This window comes from Micromys minutus (genome assembly GCF_963924665.1).
Source record: "Micromys minutus genome assembly, chromosome: 11".
Lineage (NCBI taxonomy): Eukaryota > Metazoa > Chordata > Mammalia > Rodentia > Muridae > Micromys > Micromys minutus.
The window spans coordinates 28,762,312-28,782,436 of NC_137980.1; the positions used below are offsets into that span (position 1 = coordinate 28,762,312).

General features: G+C 47.4%; 1 protein-coding gene across 1 annotated transcript in view; it reads right to left on the minus strand.

Annotated features, from left to right (window-relative positions):
* Positions 1-9,208: 9,208 nt before the first annotated feature.
* CDS1 (CDP-diacylglycerol synthase 1) overlaps positions 9,209-20,125 on the minus strand; it is a 52,913-nt gene continuing 41,996 nt past the window's right edge. Inside the window, exons 10-13 of the mRNA XM_080925500.1 lie at positions 18,525-18,677; positions 16,840-16,959; positions 14,812-14,915; positions 9,209-11,535 (exon numbers count right to left, since the gene is read on the minus strand). Of these exons, the coding sequence (XP_080781626.1) occupies positions 11,406-11,535; positions 14,812-14,915; positions 16,840-16,959; positions 18,525-18,677 (507 nt within the window). The 3' untranslated portion in view covers positions 9,209-11,405. The remainder of the gene's footprint in view (positions 11,536-14,811; positions 14,916-16,839; positions 16,960-18,524; positions 18,678-20,125) is intronic.

The window sequence follows — 20,125 nt, forward strand, 5'->3', positions numbered from 1 at the left end:
ACAAAAAGAAAAATTAAGTTGTTTTAAATTTCAGTTCTTAAGAGAAGAAAAACAAATCTGATTCTGATTTTCCTCTGCACTTACATAATATCTTCCTGGTTGTGCATATTTCTTTCGTCTCTGCTTAAAATTGCAGAAATGAGCTGCAGTTAGTTCAAGCCCCAGTTTGACCCTTATGAACCAGGATCTCTACATCCTGAACTTCCCAACCACACTGGGCCCCGGCTGGTGGGGGTGGGGGTGGGGCAGAAAGGGAAAGCCAATGGTCTGGGGGCTTTCAGATTTGAACTGGCCTATCAAAAAAAAAAGAACTTTTCGCATGATTTTTTTTTTCTGAGCATCATCATTCCATTGTTGGGAAAAGCAACTATGCATATGTGTGAGTGTGCATGTGTGTGCACAGGTGTTCAGGTCCCACCCACCCGTCTTCTGCAGTCTGACAAAGTGTTAGCAGCCCTCCTTTGCAGTCCTTACTAGTGTCGTCATCATCATTAGCTATTTGGTTTTAAGGTGACAGCATTCTCGCGATCAAGTGTACAGAGAAGAGTTTCCATTGTTTTGGTTCATCTTAGTTCTCTGCCTTCCACATGGGGAGCCTGAGAGAACAGCTACTGTGCTGCCAGCATTTTGGCCTCAGACTCATCAACATTTTTTGAAAACCCTCAAATAACTTTTCCTCATATGGTTAATACACATCATTATAAAAGTAAGGGTGTATGTGTGTATGTGTGTGTGTGTGTGTGTGTGTGTGTGTGTGTGTGTATTTGAAACAGCTTTGCCATGTATCCCTGGCTGTTCTGCAACTCACAGATTCGGCCGCTTGCCTGAGTGCTAGGAGTAAAGGCACGTGCTACAACCCTGGCATAGTAACTCCTTTTAAAGTAACAATAATGAAACCATGTTAACAAATTACAGGTGTCTATAAATTACTGTTTTGTTTTTTAACTTTTTGATTTGGCAATCTCAGCTCTGGAGAAGCAGAGGCAAGAGGGTCTCTGGAGCTTACTGAATTCCTGTCTAGCCAACCCAGAGCTTCGAGTTCCATGAGAGAAGCTAAAGAAGAGTAGCAAAGGGAGACCCTGATGTCCGCCTCTGACCTCCACTCACTTGCACATACCAACAAAAGAAGAAGGGCGGTTTGACCTTTGCTTCCTGTTATGTGCGTGTACATGGAGCTCAGAGGAGATCTTTGGGAGATAAATTCTCTTCCACCAGGAGGATGTCAGCTTTGGTGGCAAATGCCTTCTACCTGCTGAGTTGTCTCACTGTCCCAGACTTGTTTTAGAGTTGTGCAAAAGGCTTCTTTAGAGGTTGTTTGTTTGAAGGAGAGGTGTGTGTGTGTGTGTGTGTGTGTGTGTGTGTGTGTCTGTCTGTCTCTGTCTTGTGTTTTTTCCCTTTCTATAATCCTAAAGCCCTGTGTACTGTAAGCCCTAGTGCCTGTGCTGCTGCTGCTGCAGAATCTCGGCATCTCCCAGATGCTCACACACCCACATGCCCCATCATGTGATGGCCCCGAAGGTACCTTATCAGTAAAGTTTAGATGTTACCAGCACTAGGAAACTCTGCATTCTGTGGTAGTACTTATTTTCCCCAAATTCTTTTTCCTTCAAACCTAAAATTTTGTCATTAGCAACCAATGGCGTCCACTGTTGTCTTTGAAGTGGCAGGCTCACGTTTGATTGATCACCACAAGCATGTCTGCCACAGAACCAGAGTGTGTTGGTTCTGTGGGTTTAAAAAAAAAAGTGTTCTGCAAGAAAAGGTGGCTAGTCACACAGCCCAAACCCAGGAGTTTCTTCAGGGCAGCTGGATGCTTCCCTGTGACTCACCTGTCACTTCTGAAAGTCAAAACTGAGTAAACATCCCATTATTGTCCCACCAAGGTCAGTCTTGAGTGAAGCTGGCACATTGTTTCTGACCAGTGTTTGTTAGTGAACACACACATAAACACACACACACAAGTGGTCCATACCACCACAATTCCAGTTGGTGACACCAATTCAGGGAGACTAATGAAGACCCCAGCACAGTGCCAGTACTCCTGGCTATAGTGAATGTCCTGTGGTCCCAGCAGGCGTCCCGGCCACACAGACTTCAGTATTGAGAGCCAGCTTCCTGAAACCCACCAAGAAGGTTTTTGGAATGCACAGGGTTCCTTATCCAAGGAAAAGATGCAGGAAATGCTTGCTGCCCATGCTGTGGTGGCATGCCCGTGGCAATCCTGTTTGGTTGCTAATCAGACTCCAGCATGTTCTCTGCCCCCCCAGTGACACCTGCCAAATGTTAAGACCACACCCCCATCACATTGGAAGGGCATTGACACATGGGAATTCCCCTTTACAGTTTGAAACACTATTAATAGCACACTTTGGAAGTGTTGGAGTATCTAAGGAGAACTTAAAAGTCACATTATTATTACTATTATTATTATTATTATTATTATCCTATTATCAAGACTAAAATTTGGTCATATAAAACTAATACTGCAAGCGGATCTTAAGTCTAATGAACTGATCAGGCCAAGAGCTATTTCCTGTTCTATTACTTGAGTGACTTAACCTTTTCATATTCGAATTTCCTACATGAAAATTTACTAGGACACCTGCCCCTCAAAAGAAATGTCACAAAGTTTGGGTGTTTGGTCACTGTTAAAGAGCAAAAGCAGTGCTGGTGAGTGTTCTCCACACATTAGCATGATTTGGAAATTACAAGAAACGGGCTACGGAAACATGGAGGCAAGTCAGTGGGGAAGCATCCTTCCAAAAGGGCTCCTGACAGTCAAGCCCACAGCCTCCCTCGCTTCAGAGGGATCTGTGTTCCTCACACAGGGACTGAGCTCGTAGCTCTCGCCTTACCTTTCCCAGAACCCTTGACATGAAAATATACTTAGAACACTGCCGGGTTATCATCTGCACAGAACCACACCCGAGCCAGACAAAGCATTAGAACTTGAACCCTGGTGTGTATCTATCTCGCGGGCAGAGGGCAGAGTCGTTCCAACACAACTTGTGTGTGGCCTTCCCTGGAGCACTACTACCAACTTCAAGTGGATGCTGGGACTCGAACTCGAGGCTTCTGACTGGGAACCCACTGCAGGGACAGAGCGCACACTCTCCAAGATCAGGCACAGGCTCCAAGCTCCACCCTGGCAGAAGAATGAAATGCCTACCACACATGCTTCTGCCATAACAGGAAACCACTCCTTTGCAAACTGATTCCGGAAAGCCCAGCGGGAGCAAAGCGCAGCCTAAGCAGCCTGAGGCTGCCATGTCACCAGGCTTCTAGTTCAAATTCAAATCCACGCATGGAGAAAGCTGCTTTTCCTCCGAACGAAGCTAGCCCTGTGTTCATGTAGACACACATTCCACTGGGCCATCAGCAAGTAAGACAGCAAGCATCCCTGGTCTTCCCTCTCGGATTACAGGCTTCCTCGCCTCGGATGACATGCAGCCTGTTTGTCCGTGATGACTCGCTCTGTCCCAGAGTGCCTCTTCCACTCACTTTGCCCTTGCTGAGACACGCTGTTTGAGAGTCTTGGAAATGGGCACATGAGTGCTGTCTGTTCCCCTCCCAACAGCTGCTCCACAAGGCAGCAGCAACGCCAGGTTGAGTCACTTTGCCGATTAAAACCCTGACTGGCTTCTCTATTGACAAGTCGCCCTTCCGAGGCTGCTCTGTCCTAACCAAAACTTCTGCCTACCCCAAGCCAGCTCTTCTTCTGCGCTTGCTTCAGATCTTAGATGACCCTTCAGGGAGACACTAATGAAGCCCCCAGCACAGTGCCAGCACTCCCGGCTATAGTGAATGTCCTGTGGTCCCAGCAGACGTCCCGGTCACATGGCTGTCCCCGTGAAACTCCTGTCGGGCTCTCCCATGGTCAGCTGTGGAAAGGCCTAGTGCTGTGTACTGCCCACCACTGTGCAGAGCTCCTACAAGCATGCAGGCAAGGCAGCAGCTAAAGCAGCCTCACTTTCTGCTTGAATGCAGTTTTGGCAGAAATCTTAAAGCACGTGGTGTTGCATTTGAGCCTCTGAATCCAAACCCCATGCCTGAACTTCTCTGTATGTAAAACTCACAGACAAGTAGTTCTAAACCTTCAATGCCCAGTAGTCCTTGAGGGCCCCTTGAGCAGCATGTCCAGGCCTCAGTGTTTTTGCCCAGAGCCAGAAAGGAAAGCTCCCCTACCCCACCCTCTAACTTCTGTTCCCAAGCCCCGCCCCCACCTGGCCAGCAGGCAGTCAACTGTTGCAGGCTTGCTGTGGAGAGTTCCCTAGCAGCCCTCCCTGTCCAATCCTCGGTCCTGGGGGGGGTGCCTCATCCCTTCTGCCCGTCTGCAGATCCCATGGTACAGGCATCACAGTAAGTGGCTTGAATAACTTTGAGATACCCATAAGCAGGCACGGTGGCTGACACCTGCAACCCTAGCTCAGGAAGCTGCAGCAGGAATGCCACCAGTGTGAGGCCAGGCTGGACCACGGAATGACTGACAGCCAGGGCTATAGGCTCTTGAGAGGGTCTCAAATACACAAAACTCTTGATTGCCTGACTGCGTGTGTTCCTGTCTCATCCCCCCACCCCCGCGTTTATATGTATTTGTGACAGGCCATCCACGTTACCTGAATCTGTGCTCCATTCCTCACTGCCAAGCAGAGGTCCGTCATCGTCATCTAACTGATACACCATGTCTGACTTACCCATCTACCAATGACGGACACTTGGGTCATTTGTGTCTGTGAATAACGACCACGACCGTTCCCACACAACTTTCTGTGTGCGTGTCTGCAATTTTCCTGACTCGGAGTAAACCTCCCGGTTCATGTTAGCGATGTGACCCCTCTTTCCACTGCCCTAAGCAGGGATCCAGTGAGCTTTCTTCTCAGGGACCAGCACCACCCCTTCCACCTGCACTCCGTGCTGCTTTTAAATTCCTATCACAACACACCTCTGACCTGGGGACAGGCCACTCTCTAGTCTAAAGAAGGTATCTGCTTAAAAAATAAATGTAGGTGATCCTGACAGGCTGTCCAACAGTTACAGAATGTACCAGAGCCTCCAGTCTTGGGTCTTCCCTGCTCTTCTGTCACTCCTAGCTCTAGCCCAGGTTAGCCCTTCCTGAGTAGATTGAAACACAGCATCTGCTGACACGTCTCCCCAGCTGACCCGGAAGATTTTTTTGGTGTCAGAGTGTGGACTGAGCTGAGTACTAAAGTAGCATTTCAAACAAATGTTTCGAGTACATTTGGTGGGGGAAAAAAAAGTTATCTACCCTTCAGAAACTATGGGTTTAGGGATTGTTTCAGCTAGGGTTACCATTGCTTCGATGACATCAGTCCACTGAAAGAAGCCACGGCAGCAACTCATACTGTACAGGGACCTGGAGGCAGGAGCTGATGTGCCGGCCACAGAGAGTGCATCAGGGCCTACTCCTTACAGAACCCGGGAGCACCAGCCCGGGGATGGCCCCACCCAGGATGGGCAGGATCCTCATCCATCAATCTCTAATTGAGAAAATGCCTTCAGCCTGATCTTCTGGTGGTGTTTTCTTAAATCATCCTCTAGATGTCCCTAGCTTGTGTCAAGCTGATATAAAACTGCCCAGCAAAGGGGCTGTGGAAATGAATATTCTTAGCAGTATTATATCCAAAGAAAATGTCTTTTTCTTTCCCTTTATTCCGTCTCTCTTCTGGGCCCCAGCTGGCTTCAGCTCCACAATCAGGCCCCTGCCTCTAGAGTGCTGCAGTTACGGGAATGGGCCACCATAGCAGGCTGGAATTTGTGAGCTTTTAGACTGGAATTATCTTTTTCTGTGCCTATAAATGCTCCACACTGTGGGAAATAGAGACCTCGGAGGTCTGTGTGAGGCTCCTGCCTCTGCCTTTGCAGTCTGGAAGCTAGAAGGACAACTACCTCAGTGTCCACATGCCTCGAAGTTCCAGCAAGTCTCTTGGGCCCTAGGCTTCCTGTCTATTTCTTTCTTTTCTTTCTTTCTTTTTAATGTTACTGGGTATGCCAGATTCTAGTCTTCAGCTAAGGTCGATACATTTGGACTAGGATTTGTTCCTTCTTTCCCCCCACACCTCTAGGGGAAGGGGGAGCCCAAAACCAAACCAGCAGAACCGTCAAAAGTGGGACTTCCTAGTTCTGTCTAGGAAATCCTCTCCCAAGAAAAATATCTGTAAAGTGGAAATGGGGCAAAGGTCTCTGACGTCAGAAGGGCCCCAAGTGCTTGTCCTCGGCTTTCCTTCCCTGCCACCTCTCCTGGTCTGTCTTAGTTTTTCCACTCTACTGATGAGATGAAACACTAGAAGGAGGGAAAGGGTACTGACTTAATGTACTGTACCACCGCCCTCATCGCTGAGGAGTCAGCGCAGGAGCCTGAGGCAAGAACTGAAGCAGAAGCCCTGGGGATGCCACTTACGGCTCGCTCGGCCTTTCTCGCTCGGTCTTCTCTGGCTCTGAGCCTAGCCCTTCAGGCTCAGCCATCTCCCAGCCCTCCGCCTGCTTTCTTATACAATTCCGGATCACCTGCCCAAGGATGGCACCACCCACACGGAGCTAGGTCATTATGCAACAAAATGCTCTACAGACTTGCCTAGAGGTTCCCTCTTCCCAGGTGACTCTAGTTTGTGTCTGGCTGACAAAGAGGGAACAAGATGTTATCAGGGATACAGGATAACTTTTTGAAACTACTGCTAAGTTTTTCAATTTTCCAATTCAAGCAGTTGAAGGGCAGAGTCCTCTAATTTCACAATCCTAACGCCAAGCCACAGAGTTCCCTCTTCCTGTTTTTCCTGTGTAGGAAAGGTTGCACCTAAGGGACATCTTGTTATATCTCCTTCCTCTCTCTGATTATTCTTTAAATTCCAAGTTTTGGGATCCTAGAATTTTAACATAGACCAATTTGTACTCTTTCCCTCACCCGCAACCCCAGGGTTTGTTTATTTGGTTTTGTTTTAGCCAGTTCAGAGTCTCCCAGAGGACAGCATCCTTGTGTTTTCTTTTTAAATTCCTCCCTGACAGAAGCGAGTTCTTCCTGCACAGTCAGCCGGCCCTTAGTTGCATGTCTTAATCACCCGTACTGGACAGGCCACAGCCACTCACTAGCCTGTGATAGCCCATTCCAGACGTGCTACTCTCAAAGACCTCAACATGCACTCTCATCCATCAGCCCCTGAAGCAGCTCTCTGCTCATGGGGCTGACTCACAGAAGACCTGGGATTTGCCACAGACACTCGGCCTTCAGACACCGCAGCCTCAGCTTAACTTAGTCTTATCTTGACACAATAGTTGGGGGCCAGCAGCTACCACAGCATGAAGGCTGCCCTACCTACTTTCAGAAGGAGATGCTAAGACTTTATATGGATCCCCTGTGAGATCAGCTGCTCTGATTTCAAGAGAACAAAGGCCTTGTCAGGCCAGGAGAACAAAGCTCCCAAGCACTCCCACAGGGAATGAAGGGACTCTGGGAAGGGGGGGAAATGGCTAATATTTAAACATGGCCTTACCTAAACCCAAGTCTAGCAATCTATGAAAGAGAACTGAAGGCGTGTTAACACAGGCGGTTATTTCTAGAAACTCTTACAGGAAGATTTTTCATAAAAGCCCCATGTTGGAAATAATGCATGTGCCTATCAACTGGTGAGTGAATTTGGTTAAGTCCAAATTCAATAGTCACAGAAGGTCATAGTGTTGCACGTAAAAAAATATTATACACACCCATGATCGCATTAGTACAGAATGCCCACAAAGGCAGACTGCTGCAGGTAAGCAGCAGCTCAGGGACTAACCACATCTGGACATCCAAGCAGGAAGAGATGCAGACGGGCACCAGGAACTTTTGGGGGAGAACATGGAAATGGTTCCCAACTCTTTGGTTTAAATAAGTTTTGATACAAAAATTACTGCTGCCACCGCGGCTACTGAATTCTCGAGGAGACGCAAGCAGGTCTGGAAGCCATGCATAGCTGAGGTTGACCCTGATATTCCTGCTTCCCACACCCAGCCTGGTATGCAAATTACATCTCAACACAGTGGGGGGGAAAGACCTCTTACCAACGAAATATGTCCATCTTACCTCATCAAACTAATGAGAAATATATTCACAACTTTTTCAAGACTATTCCCCAAACTTAGCACTCATCCAGACCCCAACTGAAGGTTAAAAGTCCCATGATCTTGAACAGGAAAACCCTCTGAGCTCCCTAAGCTCCAATCGGACCAGCAGAAAGGATGCTGGAGGTCACAGAAAGGCCCCTGCTGACCCTGTGGGCTTGGAAGGAGAGCGATTTGGAGTTCTGTTCTTCTGGTGAGGACAAAGTGGTTTCCTTTCTCCTGCTTATGTGAACAGGTTGACTGTCTCAGGGATTTTCTTTGTGCCCCTTTGTACATGTTAGGACACTGGAGTGATGCCCCCTTCTCCTTCTGGAGAACACTGCTGTCAAAAGATGTGCTTGACTAACTGACCCAGGATGTGCTGGTTCCTCAAAGCTCACATCTCCACACACAGACACAAGGCTGTCAGAATGGCTACTGATCTGGATTGTTCGGACCCAGTTTCCTTTGGGTAGCTTCACAGGCTTCCCAATGCATGGACCCTTTATCCATGAATGCTCAGGAAGGGAAGGAGATGCTCAAGGGAGCTCAGGCAATGTCCCATCTCCCATGAACCTGGGGTTGCATCTGTCTGCAGTCTGCCCATTCCCCTTATGAGGTCACTCATGTCGACAGGGTGGGGCTGAGAACCCTCAGTTCCTGTGTTGTTTCCGGAAGGCCCCACTGTGCTGCATGAATGATTGGGGGATTCTGGGTTTGCTAAAGTAAAGCGGGAAGCTGTCTACCATCAGAGAAGCACCGAATCCACCAGAGAAGCCACAGCAGAAGCAGCAGATGCTTTTCAGTTTAGCCGTGCCAGCCTGCCCTTTGCCCCTGGAGATGGGCAGTCATGGATGCCCATCAGGGTACCGTGTGATCGGCAAGGGACAACGAAGCTCACCTTAGCCTATACAAGGTGAAAACTGGGAAACGAGGAGCTATCTCGAAGCCTGGAGTTTTCGGAATGCTTCTCCTCCAATGAGAAAATAGCACCACAAAGTCAAAGTACCATTGAATTTTTATTTTTTCTATTCCAGCTTCAGTAAAAAGATTCAGAGAACTGATTGACACATATCATAAACTCTCACCCTGTACAGTATATACACCGTGTCTCGACTTTGCCTCTCATCAAACCAGGCGTCACCATGACCTCTCTGTTCATAGTGCAGAGGAGGAGAGAGGGGCAAAGGGGAGGAGGGACAGTCTTTAATCTCAGAGACAGCAACTGTCTGTGCAAAACCACAAGGAAGACTCGGGAGGGCTTCCCGTTCTGACACCACCATCCCACAGGCTAACAAGTGAAGTGTGGGTCAGACAGCTGTTTTCCATCAACGGGTCACCATTGAGGAGGGCCTTCCTGGTTGCCATTTGTCCATCACGGCCCTCCGTTGAGCCTCTTCCGGTGCAAATGTAACGCTGGTCACAGTCTGGCTCTTATGGTGACGGTTTGCTAAAGGCTAGTTCACTTTAATTTACACGCTGTAAGAGTATGCTGAGATGCTCATCTCTAGCTGCTGTTAAGGAACTACCTGTTTTTATATGGCATCATGTACTCCCAGCTTTAAAAAATCTGAGAGAAGCTCTTACTGTAACCCCAAATAGTCCTGGTTTCATCCTTGTTTAGAAGAATATGGATTTTTAATACGTGTATTTAGTAATGTTCTCATAATTCCACCTCGAAACCCCTCACGGATGCCATGGCGACATGGTGGGTAAGGAGGACCCACCTGTCCTCAAGCACCCTTTGCAAACTGCCCTGTTCTTGGGGTGTGCTCCTATCACATGGTCTCCCTGTTTCCTTGGTGCCTGAAACTCATTTATGGTCAGTGTCTGGGCCACAGTGTGGGACAAAGAAAAACAGGGCAGGCTGACTTTGGCTCCCATGTGTCCCGACTGAGAGGGAGTCACCGTAATGTGGCTTCCTAGGCTATATGCAGAGGATGTAGGCTGAGTGTAGCCCAGGGTCACAAATCACCGAGGGGCCAACGGCAGCGGTCTCAGGGCTGCGGACCACAGTGTCTGCCATGCTCACACACGTGCTGTGTGCACAGGGAGCAGCATGTGGTGGGCTCATCTACGGTGGGAGGGAAAGGTGTGTTAACTAAAGTTTATTTCTCATTTCAACAAAAGTATCTACTCTTTTCATTGCATATTATTCTTTACAGTGCCTCGACTTCTCCCCCTCCAAGAGCTGAGGTTGGGGAACTAGGTCATCTCTGCGGATGGCCATGACATTGGTTAGTCAGGGCTGCAGACCCCCACAGCAGCAGTGTCTTTTGCTAGTACAGCGCCTGCTTCATGGCTATTGTCGCTGCTGGATTTTTATTCTTGGGTTTTATGGCATGAGGGGAATGCAGTGTGGAAGACATTACCACCAGGGGCTGGCCCAGAGCTGGGTCTTAGGGAAACCCTCCTTCCAGGTGTGGTGCACAATGAGAGGGAGGCGGCCACCAGCCCTGCTCTGGCACCGCAGCCCTGTCCTGGGTGAGGCCTTTTTGGTGGAGGGGCCTCATGCTGGGCTCCTCACTCAGGACCCACTCTGAGTCTTTCGGGAAGTCGGTTATGTGCTTCTCCAAAAGTATCACCAGAAATGGATTCTGATTCCTTCTTTAAACAAATCAATAGTGGTTCGGTTTCAGCCTCTAGCTTTTGGATTTTGAAACTACTGAAAACCAGGGTGTTTCCACTTGGCAGATGACTTTTCTCTGAAAGTAGGCAAACCAGCTGGAGCAGAGCCCAGGAGCAAGCGCCTGCCTGCTGTGCTCCAGACCCTGGGTTCTAGCCCCGTGCCATGAACAAACAAACAAAAGGAATAGAGAAAAAAGTGGACAATCGCTTTTTCTTTCTTTTTTAATCTAACTCAGCCCTTCAAAAATGCCTGAGATCATTAGAGGAGGAAGCCCAAGCCTCGCTTCCCACAGTGCCAGGAGCAGAGTTAGGTCCCAGTGCAAAGGTCATTGTTTGTCAAAAGATCACACTGCCAGCCACAACCATAAGAGGGCCCCAATTGATAGCATTGGACTCTTTAAAACACATTGGACTCTCCTAAATCATGGAGTCCTGCCAGTGAGGGCAGAAAAGCTAATATTGGAAAATACATCTTAGAAAAGCGTGGGTCGTTCCCGGGTGGGCAACTGCTGCACACTCATCTCAGATCACATGTTTGTTAAATATTCACAGTAATTCCAGAGAAAGAAACATTCATATCTGCAAAACCTGCATCTACCGAGTTTTTAGCCCCAGGCTGGCTCAGTGCAAGACTTCAGTTAGAGCTGTTCTGCGAGCTCCTCCTCAGCAGTCTGTCCTCTGGGCAGCTACACCTTCAAGGTGGGCTGCAGGATCCCTTTCTCGGTGAGATGAATCTTCAGGGTTTTGTAGATATTTAACTGCTGTTCTGGTTGAAGCACTAACAGTTGCTGGAGCACTTTGCTGGGATTCGGACCCCTGGTGACAAAGCAGAGAAGACCCATTCACACGGTTTGCACAGAAGCTCAGTGAGCGCACACTCCCAGAAACCCATTCCAAGACCCTTCACAGAACTGAGGCGGCTCTTCACAAGGTCGCACTTTGAATGTCCAGGACCAGAACTCCTATGCCTTGAGATGCACGGAGAGCGTGTAGGTAGGAAACAGATCTAAGGTCTACAGACATTCTCTCAAGGACAAACCTTCAGAGCAGTGGACACAGCACCGACCAAAAAGGAGACACACAAGAAACTTAAATTTTTAGCTTCAGAGAGACTTACCATGGAAGGTTCCTTGTTGAAGAACTACCCTCAGGGAACTATGATCATTCACCCAAGAGACAAAACCCAAAACTCCTCCAGCAACACTCTACCTGGGATGTACCGCAGGAGTCAGGGCCTTCTTCAAAGTCTTAGGGAGATCAAGAAGCAAGCAGCAAGCCCTGGCCACCTAGCTCATCTGCTACAGTGTCTACTCAGGAGGAAGGAGCCCAGGGAGCAGCTTTGTGACCACTGGGCAGCGCCCCAGCCCACCACCCCTCTCTCCTTGGGCTTACTCTTCCAAGACCCCTGCCCCAGCCCTGCAGTGTGCATCTCATTTGGGGTGCAGAGCTGTAGAATTCCAGGCAGGACCCCCACCCCATACCCTGGCTTCTGGTAATTCTGTCACAGTTGTGGGAACCCAGTTTCCCCCAGGCTGGGGGCCCAACACACTAAACACTCCTTTATGAAGCCACACGGACATGGTGGCTCACCATTGTGAGCTCAGCATTGGACATGGTGAGGCAGAAGAATTACTGTGAGTTGGACTACATAGTGAGTTCCAGGTCAGTCTCAGATACAGAGTCTCAAACAAACAAAAACAAAACAAAACAAACAAAAAAAGCACCCAAACCTTACCACCTTAAAAATCTTTGTGATTAGTTACTGTCATTAAGACTGTCATTAAGCCTTCCCCAGTGCACTTGGAGAGGGGCAGGCGTGTGCATACTTGCGGAGGGGCTTGTGTCTGAACATGGTGAGATCTAACTGAAAAATCCCATGTGCAGACCACCGAGGGTAGCACACACTAAAAACAGGTAAGTAAATGATTTTTATTATACAGACTTTTATAATAGAATCGTAAGAATACAAGTCCATCACTGAAGCAATGTCTTTTGTGGAGTAACTGTCAAAGTGGGATGACCAGAGGCATGATTTACTCTGAAAACCACTGACTTACACCAACAGCTGCACAGTGGCCCTGGGCAGCCATCCCATGGGTCACCTTCATGTCTGGAGGCAAGCTGGCAGAAACCTGTGGTCATGTGCCCCTCACAGCCAGAGTCCACTCAAACTGCAGCCCAGCTTGTCTCATTCCCTGGCACAACAGGAGCAGCTGCCCACAGAGAGAGGAACCATCCCAACAAGCTCTGCTACATGGAAAGTGACGTCAGCAAGCGCTTGCTTCCCGCTGGCTGGGTCCAAATAGGTCAAGGGTCTGCTTTCAGTGGCAGGGGTGTGGCTCAGGGGCGTGGTTCAGAGTGACCCGGACACTGACAGCAAGCACAAGAGAGTCTTTCTAAACAAATGTGAATCCGTGCCTTAGAAACAAAGCAACTCTGGTTTGCAAGGTTTTTGTTTTTAGGGATTTTAATCATAAATTACTAATACCAAAATCTATCAACAAGGAAATACAATGCAAAAGACAAAAAAAAAGTCAGTTGGGGCTATAAAAAATATAACCAAAAGAGGAAGGCATTGTTAAAAATGAAGAGAAGGGAAAGTTAAAAAGGACAGAGAAACAGCATGTAAACCCCAAAGGAAGCTCTGAAGCCACCCTGATGGACAGCGGAGCAGGCTGGGAGAGAATCAGTGAAGACGCCATGGCACGTGACCAAATAAGGGATCTGAAGCAGTGAGTCCCAACACAAGCCCAAAGCAGAAGATCTAGACGCACATCTCCTGCCCGAGTGGGAGAGAAAGAGCCTGCAGCCTCGGCAGGAGCCCCCACAGCTCTCTGTTCAGGTAGAGAGCAAGCACCTGCGACCCCAAAGGCCACGCTGAGCGCTCAGAACGGAGTCCCACAGACACACGTGAAGCAAGGTGGACCATCACCTCTCTGAGCGAGGCCGTGGTGGGCCATGAAGCAAGCTTCAGAAACTAGCAGTGACAGCATGCAATGCTTCCTTCAACCACATCTGAACTCAGGCAAGGATCAATAAGGGGAGAGGAATAAAAGAGTACTGATTTGTTTGGAAATCAATCAATATTTGTCTAACTAATCAGTGTGTCAAAAGAAGACAGCGCTGAGGAACTGAAGAACGCATGTGCTACTCGTATTTCGTACGGGACGAGAGTATCGTGTGCTAAGGAAGACCTGTTGTCTTAGATGAGAAGGCTGAAAATTACAACTTGGCTTTAAACTTTAAAAGGAGGACAGGGAGGGAGGAGGATGCGCCACACAGAGGTCAGAGCTCTTCACGAAGGTGAGTGCAGCTGGGGATTCCCTGCCTCCACTAAAGTCACCACGCTCTAACACTGCTATGAATACATACTGTGAATTCTTAAATGTGAGTCTCTCTCTAAAGGACTGATGAAACATTTTCCAAGACACTCTGGGCCCCAGTGGAGACCACGGACATTAAGTCACAAGGTCGCCACAGTGGCTTTCCGGTGCTCCACTGCCCTGTAGGGCAGACAGGAACAAGCAACTACTCTCTCAGCTGCCACTTCCTCCGGCCCCTCCCTCACACAGCGATAATCTCTCACCTGCTTCATTTTTGCCACAGCTCCCGAAACCACCATTAACATTACTTCGTGATTCCTCTCTTCAGACCCTCCCATCCCTCAGGAAGTGCTGAGGACAGGGTTCGCTTTGCCTCACCATCTGCTACATTCATGCCTGGAACATCCTGTGATGTGTCAGACACTCAAGCAGCAGCTGGGCTGAATGAACTGTCTTCTCCTTAACGACAGTCAGTGAACGCCCATCGGTAAGAAATGCAAACTGCTCTTACTTTGAACTCAGCATAAGGCACATTAACTGGGTCTTTTTATTGGTCTTTTAATCGAGTCCTGCTAAGAGTCATGGTGTAGACTGCATTTAGGCTGTTCAAATGCTTTAAACACAGTGGACACTGAACCCTGCTCTATAGAGCTATGAGTCCATTTCACTTGACATAAAGGACCATTGACAGGAACAGGTAAACTAACGAACAACCTCACAGGAATCAGGCCATGAAAAGTTTTCAGTTTTGTTTTAAATAGGAAAGTACCTGATGAAGCTGGTGATGTACACATGCACGAACGTTGCCATCAAATACTGACAATCAAACCTGTCCATTATCCCACCATGTCCAGGAATAGTGTTTGCAAAATCCTGCAGAAACACACAAATGTGCAAAAAAATCACCTATACCAAATTCCATTATATTAATGTGTATCCGTGCTATACACCTTATAAGAAAAACAACTTTATTATTCATTTCCCCAAAATACAATTAAATTAAAATACCACCAACAGATTAAAGGGTTATATTTTCAAATCTCCATGCACTATTTAATGATTCCTGAACAGGTCCACAGCACTGAAATAACACTAAATATTAAGTCTAGTACTTTTTCTCATTACTAAAATTTTAAATAGGACATCTCTGATTTCATGACTGCCTATGTCCCTGTGTGGTCATGGGCTGTGTGGGAGCTGCCCTGGTGCTTCATAAATGCTCAACCCTTTCTGACTCAGGTTTACCCAAAGCTCTTGCTCTGGAACATTCCAGTGATAACACGCGGGGGGGGGGGCATAATGGTAGAAGGCTTCTGCAAACTTGCTGGCTGCCTGAACGCTTGGGAACAGAGGTGACTGAAAGCTCTATTAGCACACTGAGGGAGGAACCTACCACACGAGACACAACAGCAGTTGCACCTTCAGACTTGAAAAGAAAACTTCTCCCTTCGGTGAGAACCCGCAGAGACTTTTTGAGAATGGCATTCTACATGCCTATTCTCCATTAAAAGAGTTACTGAGAAGCTCTGTGACTCATCTTTGCCAACTCTTTTCCTCCCGTCCCTGCTCACTGAAGCATGAGGGAGCCACAGCAGCCCGACCCCACTCTTTAAGGCAATCATCCCATGGAGCCTCAGTTGTCCCCACAGACTGGACTGCTTCCCACCCTCCCCTCCAGGGAGGGAGCATTTTGAAGCCAGGGACCTTGTAAGCATCCAGTGTTACCTTCCTCAGCCCACAGTGCTCCTCAGGGCAGAGGCTCCCAGAGCTCATTTCTTTCCCTGGCCAGCTGAAGGCCTGTGTGGTCAAGTTTCCAAACACTATGTGCTCAACCATTCTCTAACACAGCCTCTCTGTCCTTGTTTCCCACTTTAACAAGTCACCCCTCCTTACACTGGATACGTGACCCCCTTTGCTCTAGATGAGTCACCCCTCCTTGCACTGGATATGTGGCCCCCTTTGCTCTAGATGAGTCACCCCTCCTTGCACTGGATATGTGGCCCCCTTTGCTCTAGATGAGTCACCCCTCCTTGCACTGGATATGTGGCCCCCTTTGCTCTAGATGAGTCACCCCATCTTGCACTTGCTTCAACTCTCTTCAAGCTTCTCAGAGACTCATTCTCATCAGATCTCAGCCCCAATGACAGCTCCTCAGAGCTACCTTCCCTGAGCACATCATCAACAGCCACGCTAGCCCTTAAAGAGCCAATTCCACCTTAACATGGTAAAGGTGTGAGCCAATTCTACCTTAACATGGAAGGGCAGAGCACTGAGATGACCCAGGTCTTCTATAGCATAGGGACAACTGTAAGTTTCTGGACCAGAATCAGCCCACCTCCTGTCTCATCAACAGAGTTTCATTGAGTCATCCATGGCCATGTCTGTGGGGCAAGCTTCATGCAGCAGAGGAAATGCCTGGCATCACCAAGTCTGAAGGCCCCTAACCAGCAGGACACAAGCTCCCCCTCCAAAAGCTCCTCTGCAGAGCCCTTCAGAGACTGGAAATGCATAAACAGATAGATTTTGGACCTCTCATAATGGCAGGGCTGCATTTCCACCAGCAACGAGGGGGTTTTCCATTTCCAGAAAGGCTAATGCACTTCCAAATGGACAAATATGGCACAGCCGAACCTACCAAAAGGACAATAAGCCAGGCAGCACGTCCGTGAGGCTAAAACAGATTCCAGGGGATGGTGTGATTTCCTGGGGGCTTAGTGTGAGCAGTTGTGGACAACATCCCAATGATGACATAGAACCCAATTGTGTGTACAATATAACGAAGAATGTAAAAACACACCTTGATTTTGAAAGCTCTTTTGAATCCACTGGCGAAGAAGCCTCCAAATGGGCCAATCAGTGATGCAAACGTGGAGAGGGCAATGCTGTGTATCTGGAAGGGGTACAAGCTCACGGTCTCCTGAGGGGGAAGCAGAGAGGGCTGAGCATGAACCCTGCACTCACCCATGCCAGAAACCATGACAGACTCGGGAAGTCAAGGCAGGCCATGTCTTTGTTGAAAACCACAGGAGAAAACCTGTTATCACAGTATCATATGGGCCGCTTCCCTGTCACCCCGGCACAGCTGTGGGATTCTGGAATTCTGGCTCAGTGTGTAAGGCTTACACTTGAGTTCACTCCAATGTCTGCTGCTCTTCTGGCCACACTTCTTTGTTCTTCTGGGACTTACTTTAATTTTATATTTTATAACTATCGAGTTTTGAATGATGAAAATAACAAAACATTGTCTTTCTTGCTGAAACTAAGTTGAAAGCCATGGAATCACGCAGACGTAAGTTTCTTAAAATGCTATAAAGTGGGGCTGGAGAGATCGCTTAGCACTAAATGCCAGAGGTTCTGAGTTCAATTCCAGCTCATGACCATTTGGATCATCATGAGATCCGATGCCCTCTTCTGGTGTGTCTGAAGACAGCTACAGTGTACTCACATACATAAAGTAAATAAATAATTCTTAAAAAGAAAACCATCAAGGGGCAGCGGTATGCACCTGTTATCCCAGCACTCTAGAAGCTGACAGGGGAATACCTCGAGAAGAAGGCTAGCCTGGGCTACATGGTGAGACCCTGTCTCAAATGGAAGGAAACCTCTCAAGAAGAGCAGGAATGAAGTGATCACAGACAATATGGGGAAACCATCTGGACAGGATTCACTCGAATTACTGAAGTATAAGGTTCCCCAGTAACTGTAAACCAAAAGCAGCACATGACAAATATTGTCCAAGAAAGATACTCAGCCCACAAAGTGTCAGATCTGTCCTCAAAGCAACAGCATTGCTGCAACCCGAAGGCTGGCTCCAGCTCCAGTCTTAAAGCATGTGACAGTGAGCATGGATGTTGAGAAACATGTCTGGCATCCCCATCTTGAGCAATTAAGAAAATGCCCCACAGATGAGCCCACAGGACAATCTGACAGAGGCAGCTCTTCAGCTGAGCTCTCCTCTTCCACATAAAGACTAACCAGCCCATTCCATTTCCTGCTTTAACGATGCAACGGCAGACAGAGAGGTACCACTGGAGAGTGTGCCAAACATTCTGAGGAGTGACACCTCAAAGATGTTTTAAATGGTGCCAGTGGGAAAACTTGGTAATGAACCCTAAAAGTCAAGGGCTCTTTCATCTGATGAGTCTTAATTGAGTTTTATATAGATTTGAGTCATATCAGAAACATGTAGTTTTTATTCAAATTGTTTATTTGTAAAATTTTTTACATTTATTTTTAAATATTTTAAAACAGACAACGAAAACTAAATTGCTATCAGTATTTAAATTATTATGCAAATAAAATCCTAGAATACAAATATACAAATGCCCTGAAATGTTAACACCCATTTGATGATGTTTAAGAAGATGATAAACATTCAATCCACTTCTCTATCTTTTTTAAAAAAGAATCAGAACTTCGATTTTAAAGGCAGCTAAATCAGGAACGACAGCTCTAATTGTGTTAAAGGGATGTTTGTCTTACCTGGCTCAGTACTGCCTGTAGGAATGGAGGGAGGGAGTAATTCTGAAGCTGGAACAGTTCTGAGGGCTCACATTCTGTCACAAAAGAGTTGACATCACTTCGGTATTCCACCGGGCACACAAAGTACTGGTACTTGGACAACACATAGGCAGCCTGAAGAACAAAGCAAGAGTTCCTGAGACAATGCTCAAGTAAAGGACACCATGTGTCATAAAGGACAGAGTCAGATGCCAAGATATCTTTGCATTAGCCCATGGCTACATGTTTACAAAGCTAGAAAGGTCAGAATGGTCCCAGGAAAAGCCTTCAAAGACCTTCAGAGAACACAAGAATGTTTGAAAACAGTAAGATTTCCATACAGCCTAAGGGGCAGGGCTGATGCAGTCTTAAAAGAGCATCAGAGGAGATCTTACTCTCCAGTTTGTTTTCTTACTCCTTAGGTGTGTGCACAATGTGTGCACGCCCCAGGACAGCTCTGTGGAGCCAGCTTTCTCCTTAGCCTTTTATGTCAACTCTGGGGATCAAACTCGAGTCTCCAGGATCTGCAGAGCAAAAGCAACTGCCCCTACCTGCGGAGCCACCTTGTCAGCCCAGGACCATACTTTAAAAATCTGCATAACAAGTCTCAGCAGAGGCTAGGAAGGTGCAGTACAGGAGAGGGTTATAAAGATATGGGCTGTGCAGGGGCCTGCAGCACAGGCTCACACTAATCTCATCAGCAGATACCAAATTACACAGCAATGCAGGTGAGGTGCCACTGTCCCTTACCGGCCCAGGAGGCCTAGAACAGTTTTTAAAGTTGGCTGTCCTCAGCCATGGAATGGGAGATAATAAAACATCTCCTTCAACATTTAAGTTGCTACCTTTGACTCTCTCCCAGCCACTCACCCCATTGTTTGCTCAAGAAAGCAGAAATTCAGGTATGATGCTTGGGACGGATAACTGCTTTGCCTCCAAACAAACCACTTTCTCACCTGGCTTCATGGTATGATTTAGGGCTAGCTCTTTACTTTTTCCAGTTATGGGCTCTCCGTGCTGTACTTCTTAATAACAAACTCTTACAGTATTATTTAACTTGGTATTTTACTTGTGATGCATAAACCTTAGACAGGCTCTTCTGTGTGTATCAGTGATTACTGATGTTCTGTCTCAAACCTTTTCCCCAAATTTTACCAGAACCTTCAATGATAATAACGTTATGTTTGTGAGTTAAATAGAGAGGTAGTTTCCCCATACAAGACAACAGGGTCTTATAGCAGACACCCCGGTCTTTTGGCTCTAACAATCTTGCCACCACCCCACCCTTATCTTCAGTGATGGTCTCTGAGCCTAAGGCGTAGGGGTTGAACTGCTGAAGTGGAGTGGAGTGTCAGCCTGCCCTATACACACAGGAAAATGTGGTTCTCATCAAAGAAAGTTCTTTGGGCAGCAGATGGGGGTGGGGATCAGAGAAGACCACACTAATCCAAATGCAGAGGATGGCTGACTATACACCTATTTAGTAAGTCTTAATAAAAGTATTACTGGCATTTTAGGATTTTGTAGGTTTAGAAAAGGCAAAATCTAACATGGGTTTTCAGAGTATAAATATAATTAAAATC